General features: G+C 40.4%; 2 protein-coding genes and 1 long non-coding RNA gene across 4 annotated transcripts; 1 reads left to right on the top strand and 2 right to left on the bottom strand.

Moving 5' to 3' along the window:
* Positions 1–1,568: 1,568 nt before the first annotated feature.
* Positions 1,569–4,653, bottom strand: LOC139385968 (uncharacterized). Of its 2 annotated transcripts, XR_011628996.1 has the most exons (3): positions 4,005–4,653; positions 3,015–3,357; positions 1,569–2,755 (listed from the first exon to the last, which is right to left on the bottom strand). It is a non-coding gene; the product is annotated as an uncharacterized lncRNA (long non-coding RNA). The 2 variants fall into 2 exon arrangements; XR_011628995.1 differs by lacking the exon at positions 4,005–4,653 and having other exon boundaries at positions 3,015–3,653.
* Positions 4,654–8,436: 3,783 nt separating this feature from the next.
* LOC139386180 (transmembrane protein 199-like) lies at positions 8,437–10,633 on the top strand. The gene is made up of 6 exons (XM_071131652.1): positions 8,437–9,044; positions 9,125–9,198; positions 9,295–9,384; positions 9,523–9,565; positions 9,676–9,788; positions 10,031–10,633. Exons 1-6 carry the CDS (start codon positions 8,861–8,863, stop codon positions 10,124–10,126), a joined length of 600 nt encoding a protein of 199 aa, XP_070987753.1. The 5' UTR covers positions 8,437–8,860; the 3' UTR covers positions 10,127–10,633.
* Positions 10,634–16,762: 6,129 nt separating this feature from the next.
* On the bottom strand, positions 16,763–18,174 carry LOC139386410 (homeobox protein SEBOX-like). Its single transcript, XM_071131985.1, has 3 exons — positions 18,075–18,174; positions 17,490–17,692; positions 16,763–17,383 (listed from the first exon to the last, which is right to left on the bottom strand). Exons 1-3 carry the CDS (start codon positions 18,172–18,174, stop codon positions 16,763–16,765), a joined length of 924 nt encoding a protein of 307 aa, XP_070988086.1.
* Between the last annotated feature and the right edge of the window lie 1,618 nt (positions 18,175–19,792).

Genomic DNA, 19,792 nt, shown 5'->3' with positions numbered 1-19,792 from the left:
AAGCCATAGACTGTTCTCTCTCCTTCCGCACGGCAAGCGGTACCGGTGCATCAAGTCTGACAACAACAGGCTCCTGAACAGCTTCTATCCCCAAGCCATAATACTGCTAAATAGCGAACAAAATGGCTACACAGACCATATGAGTTGACCCTTGTATAAACAAAGATATATAAAAAACACGTTCTATGCACACATAACATGCACACACATTTGTATTGTCTCTACACTCACATACAATCTTAATTTATGCTGCTGCTACTGTTTTATCATACATCATGATGCCTAGTCACCTTACCCCACACATATCTGCCTGTCACTCCAGTCTCCCTGCACATTGTAAATATGGTATAGGAACTGACCCTGTATCATAGCTTCTTACTTTCTCATGTTCATCTTATTTATATGTGTCGTGTTTTTGTTCTAACTTGTTATTTTAGTACTACGTTGATATTGACCACTGCATTGTTGGGTTTAGAACTTGCAAGAAAGGTATTTCACTGTACTTGTGCACGTGACTTTAAAACTTGAAACTGTTTGTTCACCCTGGTTGATTCACAGATGGAGCAGAGGCAGCTTTATTGTTAGTCAGCCATCTGCATATTATTGGTTCGTTAGCTAGCTGACAGGCAGCTGCATACTATACTGGTTTCCACTAGATGGCACAAACACAGTCATAATTGGCTATAATAATTAACACACAAAGTAAAGATTGCACCAGAAGAGGTCTGTTTTTTCAGCTTGTCTCAAATATTATTTGTCCATTGCCTTGTCAAAGTTTGACGCTAACATATTAGTTGTAGGCCCATTCGTTTTCATTGCAGCACTGTTTGAACGCAGTTACGCTAACGCCGTATTCACGATACTCAGTGAGTCAACTCGCATACAGCTACAGTAGCTGGTAATAGGCTAAATGCATTATTCCGCCTCCAACGTTCTAATTTACTTCCGACCGGGTTGATGACTTCCGGGGCGAGTTCTGCTATTGTTTTTATCATTAGCTTACTAACTGCCGTCGATGCATTTCTGGCTGAAATAGTTCGTAATTACTACGTTTAAATTACAGCCCCGCGAAGGATGTGCTAATGAACATTGTTCAGTGCCTCTGTGTTCAGTTTTTTCCAAATGTAATGGTATTGTGAGCTTCCATCGTTTCCCAGTCGACGTAGAGCTCAGATAAAGGTGGTTAGTGGCAGTACGTCGTGACAACTTTACTGTCACCAAACACACAAAGGTGCGCAGTACACATTTATTCGAAAGTGACTTTGTTGAGCGAAAAAGGGGGGGGGGGACGACGACAATACCTAAAAAGAGGTGTTGTTCCTACTGTCTTCGCGTTGAACTGGCAAATTCAAAAGAGACCTGGTGTTTGGGAAAGAAGACTGAAACCTCCTGCTCCACTGAGGGGGATGAAGAACAAGGTGCGCTGCCTATGGACTGTGCCGTCTCTGATCCGGTCCAGAGCATGGGCCAAGCCAGTGTAAATGTACATGTGTTTATTTGCTAGCAGCAAAATAATAATTTGTTTATCTACGACATGTATCAATCATTTGTGTTGTAGTGAATATCAGTTTGTGTGGAGCTTAAATTGGCTTTAATTAGGCAATGAGTAACAGGGGTGGGGGAAAGAAATCAAGTAAACACAGTACAGCCAGAATGCAAGATTGAATACAATGTTAGAGATGTGTAATTGATTAACTGAACTGTTGAACATTTGCTGAAATACATTTTTTTAAACAAATCTATTCTACTGTAGATTTCTTCACAAGAACATCAATACTTATTTTTCATAAAACCACTAAACTTGGCACCCATGCAGGGGATCCATTCAGGTGCGAGAGACACTTCTGCAAGTAGTGGTAAACCTTCTCTCTTATAGTTTTTTAAACCTGTAGATCTTTATATATCCTTTCAACTAGGATGTCCTCCTGTGCACAGATGACAAAGTCACACCAGCTACAACCTGTGAGAAGGATTTGACCTTGCACCTGCCAGTAGTAAGCATGAGTTCTCTTCAACTTCAGCTCTCCATTCTGTATCTTTAGGTAAGGGCAGTCAACATAACTTGACCTCTAAGAGTCCAAAGTGTGGTCTCACACTGGGATCAAATATGATTCCACCTGGAGAGGATCCTAACCACGGAGCACTACGTAGCCACACGGAAATAAGTTAACATTCTTCAGTGTGCAGTACTCCTGTACAATCACTGGCTCCATGGCTAGCCCCCTCTTCATCTCCATGGTCCACATACCAGATCCCTTGAACATCCGCTCAGCTAGGTGGTCAGCTGAGGTCTCTCCCCAGACATGGCAAACCTCTTGGAAACGAGAGGATGTTATTCTCATTTTCCTGAGCTGATGCCATTCCGGGCTGCTGCTCTGCTCCCTTGTAGCAACCTTGACTTTGTGACATCTCGTAGGTTGTCTCTAATGCCTTGAGGTGGAACTGCTCCTGATGGCTAAGGACGTAAGCACACTGGGAAGCCTGAAGCCTGTAGCCATCTAATGGAAGTATTGGTGGAGAAGGGGCATCGGCAATCTTCACAATTTCATGGGTCTTTGGCTGTGGAAGCTGATAGGACAGAACACTGCCGCATTGCACTGGCCCAAAGGAGGACTCAACCAGGGGCACGTCAGCTGACATTTCCATTGTTGTCACAAGAGGGGCAGGAAGTGGAGAAAAGTTGGCATACGTTTCTGAGACGCAGAGAAAGTCCATGTCAGGCATGTATCCATTGAGTGCTTTGTAGAGAGAACTTCTGCAAAACATTTAAAACCTTATCAGGTTGGAGAGATTACTATGACAAAGACTCATGTAACTTTTCCAGAAACAGCACAAGCCCGAAAGTTCAAATAAAATTAATTAAAATATACAGATTTATAGATTATATATTTCCCCCCAGTCTTTGTCCCAAACATGTCATTACATCGTAAAGACGCCACTGTTTAGGCTTATCTGGATACAATCACAAGAAAATGTTTTCTATAATGTTTCCATTCTAGGAACCTCCAACTTACCTTATTCCATCAGCACACGAGTTAATAGGTTTACGGAACTCTATCCCACCAACCGGACCTGGCTTCACACCCTAATTAACAAGGATTTACTGTAACATAGGCTGAATACTTTTCAGGTGCATTTTTTAATGGATATTGATATATTCACAAGTGTTCTTGGCTTGTGCCAATGCTGTTCTGTGTCTGTGCAGCTGTGAACTGGTGGTGCAGCAGGAATGTTTAGTTGAGAGTAGTGTGCTGTCTGGTAAAGAAGGGCCACCAGATGATTGCACAGAGCACTTCCTGCAACACAGGAGCAGTGGCTTTGGACCACTATCACTGGTACGGAGTGCTTTAACACCATCTGTGAAGATAAGTGTGATGAAAGACTGAAGTGAGAAACAAGAATGATGCGGCCCATAAATAACAATAAACATAGTAGTGTCTAGTCTTCTTAACTAGGGGCTCTTAACTATACAGGAATACATTGTGTCTCAGTAACACAATTACCAAACACTGCATCAACAGATCTTTACCAAATAACCTGTTAAGTGGGCAATTCTAAATTGGGATTGGGACCCATCATTAATATCTATCTACTGATAAGATTAAACGTTGATACTGTCTCCAACACATTTTGACCCCGATGACAGTGTCTCACAGGAGATGTTTAACAAGGTCCCTAGTAGCTGACCTTTCCCTACTCTCATGCTGTGCGGCTTTTCACTCTTCCTCATGGACCTGTGACAGGCAGCCCTCACGGTGATCTCCCCTGTCAATGTATCTTTGTTAGATACTGTGTAGAAGACATGAATAACAATTATTTTTAGCTAGAAAATATAGCTAGCAAGCATGACTTAACCAAGTTAACGAAAATACACATTCTCAGGTAGATTCTGTCAACGTTACATAATTGTACGAAGTAACTAGCTAGCTACAGTTAATAGTTCAATTAGCTAGCTAATGATTGTAGCTAGCTAATGTCATATCTGTCATTGACTTGGTACTCACCTTCATAGTTGTCTATGTAGCTTCCTATATACATATTGAACCCCTTTTCATTCTTGCTAGCTGGAGTCTCGGAGGCTGATTTAACAATTCGATGTACATCATTAATATTAATTTGAGGCAAGTCCTGAAGACACCTAGTAAAAAAACTGCGACATAGTGGTAGTAACGTTATATCGTCGATAACAACTAGACTGACCGGAAATTGCCAAACCGTGTGTTTAGAACGTTCGATCATGGAATGTGCATAAGGGCTATTATGAAGTTAAATGTTGTTTTTTAATCTAGCTAGTTATCTAGTGTCTGCCAGTGCTTGGTTTGACTGAAAGCAGGCTAAGTATTGGGCAGGCAACCTCTGTGAATTCTAATGTAGTTTACGAAAGTTCAATCAGGAAGTCTGACTTTCCCAGACTTTCCCAGTACCAGCATATGTCATTAGCATTCATCGGAGATGAGGCCATACCCCATTAAGTCATTTCCATATTGTATTTTGTCTCTGTTGTTCATTCACGTTATTTTTTATCCTTTATTTAACGTGGCAAGTCCGTTAAGAACAAATTCTTATTTACAACCACTGCCAAACCCAGACGACGCTGGGCCAATTGTGAGCCATTGCGACTTCCAATCACGGCTGGATGTGATACAGCCTGGAGTTAAACCAGGGGCTGTAGTGTCGCCTCTTGTACTGAGATGCAGTTCCTTAGACCGCTGCGCCACTCGGGAGCCCAAGCTTCTACTCAATTGAAGTACATTTGCAGCTGTCAACAGGCAATAACTAGCTATAGGAGATGAATGAATACATGTTCAACTCTAACCTTTGTTTCTGGAATTTGTCTTTCAGCATAGAAAGAACCTGCCTCTCCTACACAAGTGAATCAACGAGGATGAACAAGCAGCACTTTAGGTATTTTGTCTTTGAATTGCCTAACCTTATGATAATAGATTGGATTACTATGAAAGCTCAGGCTTTGTGGTCAGATTGGTAATTAAATTATCCTGCCTGGTCTAGCTGGTTTGTGACCTTACTACTTACAGGAATACATGATCATACATATTTCAGTTATGGACTATATATTAAATTGTTACATATTTTCCCCCAAAAATTGGGATTGTAAAATGTAACTTTGTCACCTTGCAAACAGGTTGATAACTGCACAATTCCCTTCCATTCATGATCCCATTTCTTATGTATGATAGTTGTCATGCCATGTTACCATAGGAGTTGGCTAATATAGCACAAACAGATCAAAGAACAAGCTAACATTTGGCTGATTGTTAGAACAGAAAGAGGGAAACTTCAGTGTACTTGAGGACGACTCTAGAAATTGTTTACTTTGTTACAGGAAAGATATAAAGGAGAATAAGATGTGGTTTGCTTGTTTGTCACCTGAATGCGAGGGCAAGCGGTTGTGTAGGATGTTACGGTTATGATAGTAATGTAGGCTCTAACTTGCACTTTGTTTTCAGGTTTGAATGAAAATATATTTCCCTAACCTTATTCTTTCAATAAAGTTATTTTTAATTAATATTATATTTTTTGTGTCTGTCTGTCCTTATCATATGTAGGACACAATGCTTTCTGTCATTTGTTTTGGTGCAGATATGTGTTTTAATATACTATCTGGATAAGAACGTTTCTGATCATGGGACATGTCATAGAATTTTAGAAAAGTGCCATCAGTCACTAAAACAGGTGTTGTTTTGTAAGGATCAGAATATAAATACCTCTTACTGTGAACGAGTTATACCTTCCAGAGCTTGAGTTCTAAAACAATAACTTGAAAAGATACCCAGCTAGCAGATTTGATTCTGTTGGTCAATTTCTTCAACAGATGATCAGGTCTATATAATTATCAAAGTTATATATTTGGTAGTAGAAAGGAAACACAGACTCTTTGTTGAAGGATTGTGATTCTTCTTTAGTAATACAACTGCTGCTACAGAGTACAGTATATGATGGCTCTCCAGGTTCTGTGAGGTGTCGAAGACATCCTGCAGCTTATATAGGTATAGGTTCATATCAAGGTGACATTTTACAACAAGTAAGTCTCAGCATCTTCTGCCAGGTGGTGGTTTTCATCAGGCCTGACTTGGCCTTGTATTCGCAGAACCTCAAACAGTCACAGTGGGACCCAGACAGGAGGAGTATGAGCGTAGGCGGTTTCTGCTTTCTGATAGTGTCTGCAGGGCACATCACTCAAAACTTGTGTTAACACACACACACACACACACACAGAGGTTATCCTAAGAGAAGACCGTACAGTTTATCATAACACAATTTATTAACCCTTTAAAAGGTATGAGGCCCTGGTTTATAACCCCTTAAATTCCTTGGAAGTTGTGGGAATGTACGTTTTTAATTTCCCATTGGTTCTGGGAATGAAGCCATAAGTCTGGTTCATCCTTGGGAGTAATTTCCAAATGCCTGAAGGTACTACATTCATCTGTACAAACAATAGTACGCAAGTATAAACACCATGGGACCACGCAGTCGTCATACCGCTCAGGAAGGAGGCGCGTTCTGTCTCCTAGAGATGAACGTACTTTGGTGCGAAAAGTACAAATCAATCCAAGAAAAACAGCAAAGGACCTTGTGAAGATGCTGGAGGAAACAGGTACAAAAGTATATATTATCCATAGTGAAACAAGTCCTATATCGACATAACCTGAAAGGCCACTCAGCAAGGAAGAAACCACTGCTCCAAAACCGCTATAAAAAAAGCCAGACTCCGGTTTGCAACTGCACATGGGGACAAAGATCGTACTTTTTGGAGAAATGTCCTCTAGTCTGATAAAACAAAAATAGAACTGTTTGGCTATAATGACCATCCTTATGTTTGGAGGAAAAAGTGGGATGCTTGCAAGCTGAAGAACACCATCCCAACCGTGAAGCACGGGGATGGCAGCATCATATTGTGGGGGTGCTTTGCTGCAGGAGGGACTGGTGCACTTCACAAAATAGATGACATTATGAGGCAGGAAAATTATGTGGATATATTGAAGCAACATCTCAAGACATCAGTCAGGATGTTAAAGCTTGGTTACAAATGGGTCTTCCAAATGGACAATGACCCCAAGCATACTTCCAAAGTTGTGGCAAAATGGCTTAAGGACAACAAAGTCAAGGTATTGGAGTGGCCATTACAAAGCCTTGACATCAATCCTATAGAAAATTTGTGGGCAAAACTGAAAAAGTGTGTGTGAGCAAGGAGGCCTACAAACATGACTCAGTTACACCAGCTCTGTCAGGAGGAATGGGCCAAAATTCACTCAACTTATTGTGGGAAGCTTGTGGAAGGCTACCCAAAACGTTTGACCCAAGTTAAACAATTTAAAGGCAATGCTACCAAATACTAATTGAGTGTTTGTAAACTTCTGACCCACTGGGAATGTGATGAAATAAATAAAAGCTGAAATAAATCATTCTCTCTACTATTATTCTGACATTTCACATTCTTAAAATAAAGTGGTGATCCTATCTGACCTAAGACAGGGAACTTTTACTCTGATTAAATGTCAGGAATTGTGAAAAACTGAGTTTAAATGTATTTGGCTAAGGTGTATATAAACTTCCGACTTCAATTGTACATAGGGCAGCAGTCTCTAAGGTGTAGGGTAGAGTACTGATAACTGTTTAACAGTCTGAACGCCTGGAAATACAAGGGGTGTATCAGTTCCTTGGTTCCAGTTTTAATGCACCTATGCTTCTAGATGGTAGCGGGGTGAACAGGCTGTGGTTGGGGTGGCTGAGCTTCCTTGATGATCTTCTGGGCCTTCCTGTGACACCGGGTGCTGTATATGTCCTGGAGGGCATTCTGGTGACCTATTGAAAACAGTACAACAATGATATAGCAAATTAAGATGTGTGATGTATGCCTTTTGTTTTGAAGAAAAAAACAAAGGAGCACACACACCACGTGCCTTTGTTTTTTGTTTTTTTTAAGTGGTAAGGTGGTCTCTAGATTCTTCTATCAGCTAATCAGGGCTGTATATGCAAATATATTAACATTTGTATCCCGTGCCCACACTGTTGGACTGAGCTCAGGGAAATAGATTAAGAAAAATATATTTTTTTAGTTATATTTTTTAAATAACACACACAGTGATTTATAAACATAAATATGTTTAACAAAATGTAAACTACCCGGGGGCTGTAATTATTATGTATTCATTTCAAAGCATTGTCATTGAACTAGCTACATCATTATTTTATTTCCCATTTCATTAACCACAATGCAAGGCGGGAAAGAAATAAAGAAATAAATACATTTAAATAACTATATTTGAAAACGATACTTGTACAAAAATCAACACGATAATAATTTCCATTGTGTACAAACACTATATTATTAACTATGTTTGAAAGTACAGTATTTTTTATTTATTTATTTATTAGTATTTTTGGTATTTATTTTTGAGTGGCAGTAGCTCTTACGTCAGATCCTGTCACAAGGTAAACATAGACGCTTCAAAGTCAACTCTGGCTGCTTCCTCTTTCTGTTGTCGTTACTGCTAGCTAGTAAAATTAACGAAACGGTCATCATTGTCGGACAACTTAAAATGGGTAGTTGATACGATGATTAGATGAATGCTAAATGTATAAATTTGTGAAGAATTGGCAATGGATAATCTGTATAAACTGCCAACGTTTCCTCCTGGTCGTGGGTTTACTAGCTAAAGACGTTAGCTGCTTGCTATCCTTGTAGCTAGAGCCTTCCCCGCTTGCAGCTAGCTAGATCAGCTGGCAAACTCGGCTCAGCCAGCTACGGGAGAATAACAATTAGCTAATACAGCCACTTGTCAGCACAGTTCATTGTAGCTAGCTACATCCGTTTGACAGTTAACGTTATCTAAAGAGAATGGCGTCGTCTTTTGTGATTGGAAACACATTTCGAGAGAGGGTAAGAGACTTGCTGGAGAACGATGAGTTTTCAGTTCCAACGGAGCTACAGAAAGAAGTGGAGGATATTCTTCAACAGGAACCACCATCAACTCTGTCCTTCAGAACTGCTAGAAAACTTAATAAATGTCTGCAAGGCAATGGTATCTATAAACAGTTATACAACACACATCTTGCATTGCATGAATTAAGTACTAGCCTGTGTGCTTTTCCTTCTTCTCAGGTCAACCTTTCTACCTTCATGAGTTGTTGGAGGACAGCTCATTGCACCTGCCTAAGGTTGAAATGCCCCCCAGAGTAAGTAAGACCTCGATGTATGGTTATTCCTTTAGTCCCTTCATTTTGTCTCCATCACGAGGGCAACATTAAAGTCGTACACCCTCTTTGTGACAGAACCCTATGCTTGTGGCTCGTCTGGAACGAATCAAAGCCAAGTTGGCCAATGAAGAATACAACAGGATCACACGGAATGTAAACACTCAGGTGAATTGCACAGTGCACACTCAGAATGTAGCCTACTGTATGTATTCGAGTAACATATGGCAGCCAGCTTAAATACATGATAGTGTTTAATGTTTGGGTTGTTGTTGATTCATGTGAGTACTTCTCTTTCCCCCCCAGCAAATTAATCGTTGTGAGACACTGGCGGACTTTGGGAGAGAAGGTTGCTATGGTTACAAACGCTTGCATGCAATCTGTCTCTAAGTTTCTTACTATCCTCGTCATCTACCTTTACCTCAACCCTCCGTGTGTGTGTGTGTGTGGTCTGTCTAGTGCGCTCAGCCAAAGCTGCAGTTGTGACGGTCTTAAACTTCCTAGTGACAGTGGCGGCGACGTTCGCTTGCGCTTATCTCGGCAGTCAATACCTCTTCACAGAGACAGCGGCGGTAAGAATCCATACAAAAATCCCTCACTCTTACAAGCTGGGCAAGTATAAACCCCTATTGCCTGACAAGATTAATCGTGTCACTTAACCTCGATTGCATGATAAGCAAGGGTTAAGCATTGTGTTGTACATGGACAAAAATATTGTTTGAAAATGTAATCAAGAAGTAAGCTTCATTTCAAAACCCTTTAACCCTGTTTAAGGATCAGTATCTTTGTTGACATGTTTGCGTGTGTGTTTCAGAGGGTGATATCTGCAGTGATTGCTGCGTCCGTCGTCGGCCTGGCAGAGCTGTATGTTCTGGTACGGACCATGGAGGGAGAGCTAGGAGAACCATAGCACCAGTCAGTGTTCTTATCAACAAAATACTTTCCTGGAGAACAATCCCTTATCTGACCCACCAATGGACTTCAAAACAGAAATCAAAGGGGTTGAGTGGAAGTTGACATGACCACAAAACTATTGATAAGAATTGTCCCAGGTCGTTCGCATATTGGAAACGGAATAGTGTGAAGATCTTGAATGTGACCCAGATGTAAAAGTTGTTTGTGTTTTACCATCGCTGCTCTATGATGAAGTTAACGCCATGTTTTACAACTCATTTACTAATGTGGACTAACAAAGTTGGGATATTTATCTATTTATTTACATCCATGATGCTTTTATAGGGCCTGTTAAATTACCCCCCTTCATAACATTTGTCTCACAATTTCCTACTTAGATGGAACAGGGATTTTTTTTTCTCATGCAATAGCTTATTCATACTGTACTTTCACGGTCCTTCAGTATGTCTGTATAGTCGGTATTGTTTGTCAATTCAATAAAATTAGCGCCCAGGTAATTCAACTGAGTTCAGTTTCATTCAATATAAATATACAGTACCAGTCAAACGTTTGGACACACCTACTCATTCAAGGGTTTTTCTTTACTTTGACTATTTTCTACATTGTAGAATAATAGTGAAGACCTTAACTATGAAATTACACATGGAATCATGTAGTAACCAAAAAATTGTTAAGCAAATGGTTGGCATTTGAATAAGGAATTCTCGGTAAGGTGAACAGAAGAACTTGAGTTCCTGTATGTTAATCATGAAGCATACACCCACCGCCCTTCCCAGAGAGATGTGTATTCTGTCGGCGCGACACAAGAAGAAACCCAGTGGCTGTACCGACTCCGACAACATATCCTGAGAGAGCCATGTTTCCATGAAACATAATCTATATTTTAGATTCTTCAAAGTAGCCACCCTTTACCTTGATGACAGCTTTGTACATTCTTGACATTCTGTCAACCAGCTTCATGAGGAATGCTTTTCCAACAGTCTTGAAGGAGTTCCCACATGTTGAGCACTTGTTGGCTGCTTTTCCTTCACTCTGGTCCAACTCATCCCAAACCATCTCAATTGGGTGGAGGCCAGAACATATGATGTAGCACTCCATTACTCTCCTTCTTGGTCAAATAGCCCTTACACAACCTGGAGGTGTTTTGGGTCATTGTCCTGTTGAAAAACATGATAGTCCCACTAAGTGCAATTTGACCATGAAGGCCTGATTCATGCAGTCTCTTCTGAACCGTTGTGTCTGTTACTTAATTTGGGCAGCAATTTCTGAGGCTGGTAACTAGTGAATTTATCCTCTGCAGCAGAGGTAAGTCTGGGTCCTCCTTTCCTGTGGCGGTGCTCATGAGAGCCAGTTTCATCATAGCACTTGATGGTACCCAATTTGTTATACTTGAGTAAAAGTAAAGATACCTTAGGAAACCCTGTTTTGGCATACAGCTAGCTACCTGCTGCCAGATGTGGCAGACAGTATTGTCTTCGACTGCTGATCGGCATTCATTTGTTTTGAGGTGAATTAAAGGGCAAGATGGATTTTACAGGACAGAAGCAAACAACCAATTACAGATACCCTGGAAGCTGTGTAGTACTTAAATCCCTTCCATGACAACACATATCTGTTTTCACGATTCAAAACAACTTTAATACGATATCTGACTATTTGACTTCCCCCACCTACACTGTATCTCTAGACAATTTCCTTTTAGTTCTGTCCCTTCATATCAGTTGAGAGATTAAAGGATGTAATTGCATCTGCAAGACAAAAACGTGTCTGAAAGATCCGAGATTTGACACCGGTATTAAGGGTTTATTGAAAGATTATTTGGGATTAAAGATGATTATGATATGCAGAGATCACTGTCCAGCAGGCCAGGTTGAACTGTCATAGTGCTCTTGTCACATCTTGACTGTATTACTCACATGTAATACTTCACTGGAGACCTTAAACCCAGCTAGAATTAAAGAGTTGGTAAGCTGATAGACCCTGAGCTTCAGTTTTAATATATTTCTTATTATTCATTTTTTTTCCCTCTATCCTTCCCATATATATGGGGGAAAATATTTTTTATTTGGAAAATAATTATATCTGTCGCGGTATCTGGCCACAAGGAATCATTTTAATCCGGATATTTTGAAAGATAATACTCCCGGAAACATGAAACGTTGAATCAAATCGGCCGAGGCTGATTCTATGTCAGGTAGAATACCTAATACCTCAGACAACAACTACTGTATGTAACGTTATACTATGTTATGCACATTTGTCCTCTTGTTCTCATAGCAGGAAGCTGCTTGCCCATCAAAGACCCTACAAAACAATACTATGAGAGGGCTATCCTATAGGTAACCCCATCTCTGTAACCATGTAGTATTATTTGACTGTTTTAACCCTTGTGTTCATGTTTTTGTTATTCACCCACTGTTTGCGGGTTTTTAAAACAATACAGCCATAACAATTTATGCAAAAATATTGCATCCTTCGGTGTTGACTCATAGACAGCATACAGGGTTAATATTTGACATTTACCTCTGCTAGATCGCAATTATCCAATCTGGGTTCAACACCATCCAGATGACAAACGCGTTGTACGCTAAGATGTTGAAGAATATCACAAGTGGCCAGCGTAGGGTTCTTCTGTTGCATCTGTAGCCAGTCACCAGCTTGTCTAAACTGTCCACCCCTCCTTTTGTGGCATTGTAATCCATTATGATTTCTGTTTTTTGATGTTCCTGGCCACAGATTCTCCCATCCCTATGCAGCGTACTCATGAGTACCACAGTTTTGTCTGTCTTTGGCACGTAGGACACTAGGGATGTGTCGGGCGTGAACACAGACTTAGAGGAATTGATAGGCCTGTTCCGTGTCTTCAACAGCTGAGGTGGGAGCTCTGGCTTGTTTTTTAGTACTGTTCCTACCATCGTCAGCTTCTTCTTGAGGAGCTCCTGTCCCAGCTTGTGCGAAGTAAAAAAGTTATTACATGTGATGTTGTGGCCACGGAGTCCCTGTGTTACGTCCAGGACGACCAGCATCCCTTGGTTCTTCTCAGGAGCTCCTCCATCTGGTTTCCCTGTATACACTTGCAAGTTCCATGCATATGATGAAGCAGCATCACAGGCAGCCCAGATCTTGATTCCATATTTTTAGACGGTATGTACTGTCTGAAGGGGCAGCTGCCCCTAAATGGCTTAAGCTGCTCATCAACAGTAACGTTGGGTCCAGGGTTGTAAAACATCCTTATCACATTGGCAGCCATGCGAGGTGGCTCGTTCCTTGGGTAAGAAGACTATTTAATTTCACTATTTTTTGACATGCATATTTCTCCTGTAGGCTGCAGATGAGCTGGTTGCTGACGGGCTGGTCCTGGAGCTGGCTGAGGGTCAATCTCAACCTCTTCTTCCAACTCACTGTCAGACTTCGAATTGACAGAGACATGATCCTCATATTCTGAAAAGTCTTCATCTTCAAAAGTGGAAGACGCTCATTCCACACTAGCTTCTCTCTCTACAAAAATGATATTCAAGGCTCTCTGAGCAAAGATTATTTTTGCCATACTGATTGATTGTGGTAAGGAGCCACACATGCAAAGTTATTTGTTGTTGTGTCCCTCCCCTAATTTGCATCTGGCTGGGTTAGGGTGTGGTAAAATACTGAATTTTTTACAATGTATTGTAATAATATTGTGCAGGTTCGCGCAAGACATTTTGTAGTTTCACACACTACAAAAGGTAAAGAGTGCAAGAAAAGCAGGAGACAGGCAGACAGGCAGGGTGACAGACAGGTTCTTGGTGCCATGTTGAAACAGCAGGCCCAGGGAGGAGGAAGACAGAGTGAAGGCACACAGCAAACCTTTTTGTTTCATTTTTTCTTGTTTTCACCTACACACACACTTTTCCACATTTTTATTACCCTCGAGTCCAGTGGACCCGAACACCACATATGTAATAGAAATGTGTAGGCAGTGGTGTAAAGTACTTAAGTTAAAATACTTTAAAATACTACTTAAGTCGTTTTTGGGGGTATCTGTAAGTTACTTTACTATTTATATTTATGGAAACTTTTATTTTTACTTCACTACATTCCTAAAGAAAATAATGTACTTTTTACTCCATACATTTTCCCTGACACCCAAAAGTACTCGTTACTTGTTGACAGGAAAATGGTCCAATTCACACACTTATCAAGAGAACATCCCTGGTCATCCCTTGTTCCTCTGATCTGGTGGACTCACGAAACACAAACGCTTCGTTTGTAAACTATGTCTGAGTGTTGGAGTGTGCCCCTGGCTATCCGTCAATAAAATAAAAAAATTAAACTGTGCCGTCTGGTTTGCTTAATATAAGGAAGTTTAAATGATTTGTAATCTATGTTTGATACTTAAGGACATTTTAGCAATTCCATTTACTTTTGATAATTAAGTATATTTAAAACCAAATACTTTTATACTTTTACTCAAGTAGTATTTTACTGGGTGACTTTCACTTTTACTTGCGTCATTTTCTATTAAGCTATCTTTACTTTTACTCAAGTATGACAATTGAGTACTTTTTCCCACCACTGTGTGTAGGGGGGTGCACAGTGTGCACTCAATGAAAATGTGTTATTGTACATGTTCTTCACAGAAAATGAGCCAAGGCCAATGAGTGTCAAGTAATTTTTCTTTTAGTAAACACTGAACATGGGTCCCACAGACCCGAACACCACACAAAGGTTAACAATGTCATATTAAACTTCTAATCAATCATTACCATGGTGAAAATCAAATCAATGTATTACTCCTTGGATGAAGTAAACATACATATTACAATTATTCACAAGCTAATGAAAGATACAAGATCCACACATTTAACATCAAAATAAAAAAAGAAACAAAATGTTACAATTGGTCACAAAACACAAGTACAGTGCCTTCCGAAAATATTCACACCCCTTGACCTTCTCCACATTTTGTTGTGTTACAGCCTACATTTAAAATGGATTAAATTGAAATGTATCATTGACCTACACACAATATTCCATAACGTCAAAGTGTAATTATATTTTTAGACATTTGTACAAAAGCTAAAATGTCTTGAGTCAATAAGTATTTAACCCCTTTGTTATGGCAAGCCTAAATAAGTTCAGGTGTAAAAATATGCTTAACAATTCACGATAAGTTGCATAGACTCACTCTGTGTGCAATAATAGTGTTTAGCATGATTTTTTAAATGACTAACTCATCTCTGTATCCCACACATACAATTAGCTGTAAGGTCCCTCAGTTGAGCAGTGAATTTCACAAAGACCAGGGAGGTTTTCCAATGCCTCGAAAATAAGGGTACCTATTGGTAGATGAAAAAAAATTAGAGAGAAAAAAGCAGACACTGAATATCTGTTTGAGCATGGTGAAGTTATCAATTACACTTTCGATGGTGTATCAATAGACTCAGTCACTACAAAGATACAGGCATCCTTCCTAACTCAGTTGGCAGAGAGGAAGGAAACTGCTCAGGGATTTCACCATGAGGCCAATGGTGACTTTAAAACAGTTACAGAGTTTAATGGGTGTGATAGGAGAAAACTGATGACGGATCAACAGCCAGGACTCGGACCAGGGTGTCTGTAGTGACACCTCTAGCACTGAGATGCAGTGCCCCAGACCGCTGCACCACTCGGGAGCCCAAAAACAGAGTGCAAAGAAGGAAGCCAGTACATAATACAAATATTCCAAAATATGCATTTGTTTGCAATAAGGCACTAAAGTAAAACGTCAAAAAATACAGCAAAGAAATGTACTTTATGTCCTGAATACAAAGCGTTATGTTTGGGGCAAATCCAACACAACACATCACTGAGTACCAGTCTACATATTTTGAACCATGATGGTGACTTCATCATGTGTTGGGTATACTTATCATCGGCAAGGACTAGGGAGTTTTTTTTAGGATAAAAAGAAACAGAATAGAGCTAAGCACAGGCAAAATCCTATAGGAAAACCTGGTTGAGTCTGCTTTCCACCAGACCCTTTCAGAAGGAGAAGGCCAAATGTACACTGGAGTTGCTTACCAAAACGACAATGGATGTTCCTGAGTAGCCTAGTTACAGTTTTGACTTAAATCATCTTGAAAATATATGGCATGACTTGAAAATGTCTGTCTAGCCATGATTAACAACCACCTTAATAGAGTTTGAAGAATGTTAAAAAGAATTATGGGCAAATATTGTACAATCCAGATGTGCAAAACTCATAGAGATTTACCCTGAAAGACTCACAGCTGTAATCACTGCCAAATTTGAGTCTAATATGCAGTATATTGACTCAGGGGTGTGAATACTTATGTGAATGTAATATTTCTGTATTTCATTTTCAATAAAATTCCTAAAATGTCTAAAAACATGTTTTCACTTTGTCATTAGAGGGTATTGCACGTAGATGGGTGAGAAAAAAAAGTATTTCATCCATTTTGAATTCAGGATCTAACACAACAAAATCTGGAAAAGTCAAGGTGTGTGAATACTTTCTGAAGGCACTGTATTGGGCAAGCGGTATAGGCTAGTGGTCCCAAATATGTTTGTGTTGTTTTGCCAATACCTGGCAAGACAGCACAACCAGAGCTGGGACCACCAGGCTATACAATAGGTAAGCAGGGGCAGGAAATTAGAACTCCAGGAAGTTGGTGACAATAGCAGCATTATAGATCAGGTCTGAGATGTATCCGATGGAGGTCTGGGGGCCCACCTGAGGATGATGACCCTCTCCTTGAGTCACATCCCAGTACATCTGCTGCGGATGGGAGGGGACAACCTGGTCCACTGAGGTTTGATGACCATATCTTGCCTGTGAGACAGCTAGAGTCTGTGGCTTAAAGTTCCTATACCCTGAGGTGCCCACGCAGGGCTGGTTGAACCCATCCCGGTATGGCCGTGAGGAGTGTGCTTGGCTTCCAACGGATGCCGTGGTAGTAGCAAGAGATCCCAGGTGAGAGTCTTCCTCCCACAGTAGGGATTCTGCTAGGTTTGGGGAGACGGGTGTAAGCTGATGAGACACAGGGTTGCTGTAGAGACGGATCCAGTCGGAGTAGAACTGCTGAACATCATCACACTGAATCTGGTCTGGTCGGAACATTTCCCCCATTGTGGTTGGGGTGAAGGAGGGACCAGGGGAGGGGACTATTGGGCGAGGTAGGCATTTTTCACCTCCTCTTCCAAAAGTTGTATTGGTAGATTTGGTGAGTCTTCCACTCTTGATACTTCTTGCCCGTCTGTTTTGGAACCACACCTGTGAACAATGAGTGGAGTCAGATGAATATGTTGTTGTAGCCTCAATGCATAGATATATACGGAAAGTGTAAATATCTAACCTTAGTTAGTATCACTACACGAACCTGTATCTTGCTTTCAGGTAGATGTGTTTGTGCGGCCAAACGTTCACGGAGAGTGATGTCTGGGTACGGCGTCAGAGCGAAAGCTTGTTCCAACTCAGACAATTGTGCGCGACTGAATATGGTTCTTTTGCGCTTCCTTTGGCCCTCTGTAAACGCGCTTCTCTCAGGTTCGGGTGATGAAAGTCCATTGTCATTCCTCAAGTCTAAAAAACAACAACAACAACATTTTTGAGAATTGAAAATCGAAGTAATAAAATTGGGCCAATCATATGGTTCGTAGATTATTATTTAATTGGCCTAAAATACCGGTGTAGCGTTTGAAAATTATTAAAGACAATTGAGGAATTACTAAACGAAGTGTACCATATATTTTCTTTTTTTCCCATCTGCATTTCTGTTTATATCAATGGATATCTTTCTATATATAATAACCTTATGGTTTTATTTGTTTCTTTGTGCGCTATTTATGTCCGGCAAAATCTAGACAGAATATTGATAATTAAATTAATATATGCTAGTCATAATAAAATAATCCTAAAGGAAACTATAAAAGACAATAGACAAATATAACTTTCACTAGCCTACCTTTACATTGATCTTGGTCTCCAAAAAGTGCAGTAAAATCCATATATTTATTGTCAGTCAGTCTGTGTGCAGTGAATTCTTGATTGATGAAGAGAGACATAATTCCATGTACCTCTACAGCTTGGTCTGGTGATGCGTAAATGATGCGCTCAGCGCTGGGTAGCCGTGCCCTCTTAAAGCGGGAACTCCCCTTTCAATCCCATGCCGCCCACCGTCCGCACCAAATTAATCTAGGCACGTTCAGGTGTTATAGGCCTATAGTGGTGCCCAGTGCCCACCTCTCTAATCCTGAATTGCAGATGGTGAGCGGCAAGAAACAGATGAAAGCGGCAATGGTGTATAACCCCGCTGTTTCCGCTGTCGCTATTGTCTGACACTCCCTGGGTCAGACTGTCAGATCTCGTCCCGGGGCAATCGACTGCAAAGAGGATCCCCGTGGAGATTGGAGCGCAGGGCAGGCAGACCTTGTTGGACATGCAGAGTCAATCTACATAGGCCTTACTGTAGCCTACCACGTTCGCTGCGAGAGTGATATTTGTTATTCAGCAATCATTTGCTGTCCTGTCATTTGGCATATGCCTCCTAAAATTAAGTGCCAAATTGTGCTTTATCTATTTTAATTTTTTTACACTGTCTTCCCAAATTGATTTGTTGAGTTGGGCCTATAAAAAGGTACTTGCTTACTCTCTCTCTATTCATTACAATATTTTGATGTTTTTTTTTCGGGGCGATTAGGATGAACGAAAAATAAACTATAGCCTAACTATTATCTTATGCAGGAAAAAGCCTGACAACTTCAAAAGCTGGTTTCACACTTTCTCTTCCTGTGTATTGAAATCAATTAGCCTAGTGGTCGATTTACATTCCATTGAACACCGGTTCAATTTCTGAGAGAAGCTCTAAATACGCCAACGTACACAGATCCCCGAATTTACATTTCTGAAAGAAGCTGGAAGGGTTTAGAGGAATACACATTGTACAAGAACCAACTCTTTATCTTCTCTTTTTTTAATGAGCCAATTAGTAATGATTTATATAGGCCTGCCCTGCCCCTTTCCTTTTTTTGTGAAGGGATCATGCTAAATAATCGTAATATTTTTGTCCTCAAATGTGTGCATTTATTGCTAAAGTAATCCTGAAGACCATTAAATATATATTAAATAGTGATATCAAAAATAAAAAATGCAATCAAGTTAATTGCAGGATTTTGTCGATTTAACCCTAAGATTTGTCGATTAATCACGGTTAATCACAAATTCAGAATTTGCTCAAATGGAGCTGAAATGTAAGATTGTTTTTTAATACAAGAAGTATTACAACCCACTGGGCAAAACCTGGTTGAATCAACATTGTTTCCAAGTAATTTCAACCCCCCAAATCTGTGATGATGTTGTGGAAAACTGATTGGATTTGCAAAAAGTCCTCAATGTAAGGGAATTTCACATTTTTTTCACCCAACTTTGAACCTAAATCCAATGACATGGTGAAATGTTTTGTTGAGTTCACGTTGAATTCACGTTAGTTGACAACTCAACCAAATATAAATCAAAACTACATGTTGATCTGACTTCTGTGCCCAGTGTGAAGGGCTTGATTTTGTCCCAAGCAGTGGTGGATTTAGGTATAGGCAACATGGGCAGCCGCCCAGGGCGGCACGGGGCTCCCGCACCAAAACATTTGGACTGGTGACATTTGCGCGATCGGTTTTCTATCGCTCA

The sequence above is a fragment of the Oncorhynchus clarkii genome, chromosome 27 (assembly GCF_045791955.1).
Source record: "Oncorhynchus clarkii lewisi isolate Uvic-CL-2024 chromosome 27, UVic_Ocla_1.0, whole genome shotgun sequence".
Classification (NCBI taxonomy): Eukaryota; Metazoa; Chordata; class Actinopteri; order Salmoniformes; family Salmonidae; genus Oncorhynchus; species Oncorhynchus clarkii.
Note: the sequence above shows the minus strand (reverse complement) of the source record. Positions and strands in the feature narration are given on the sequence as shown.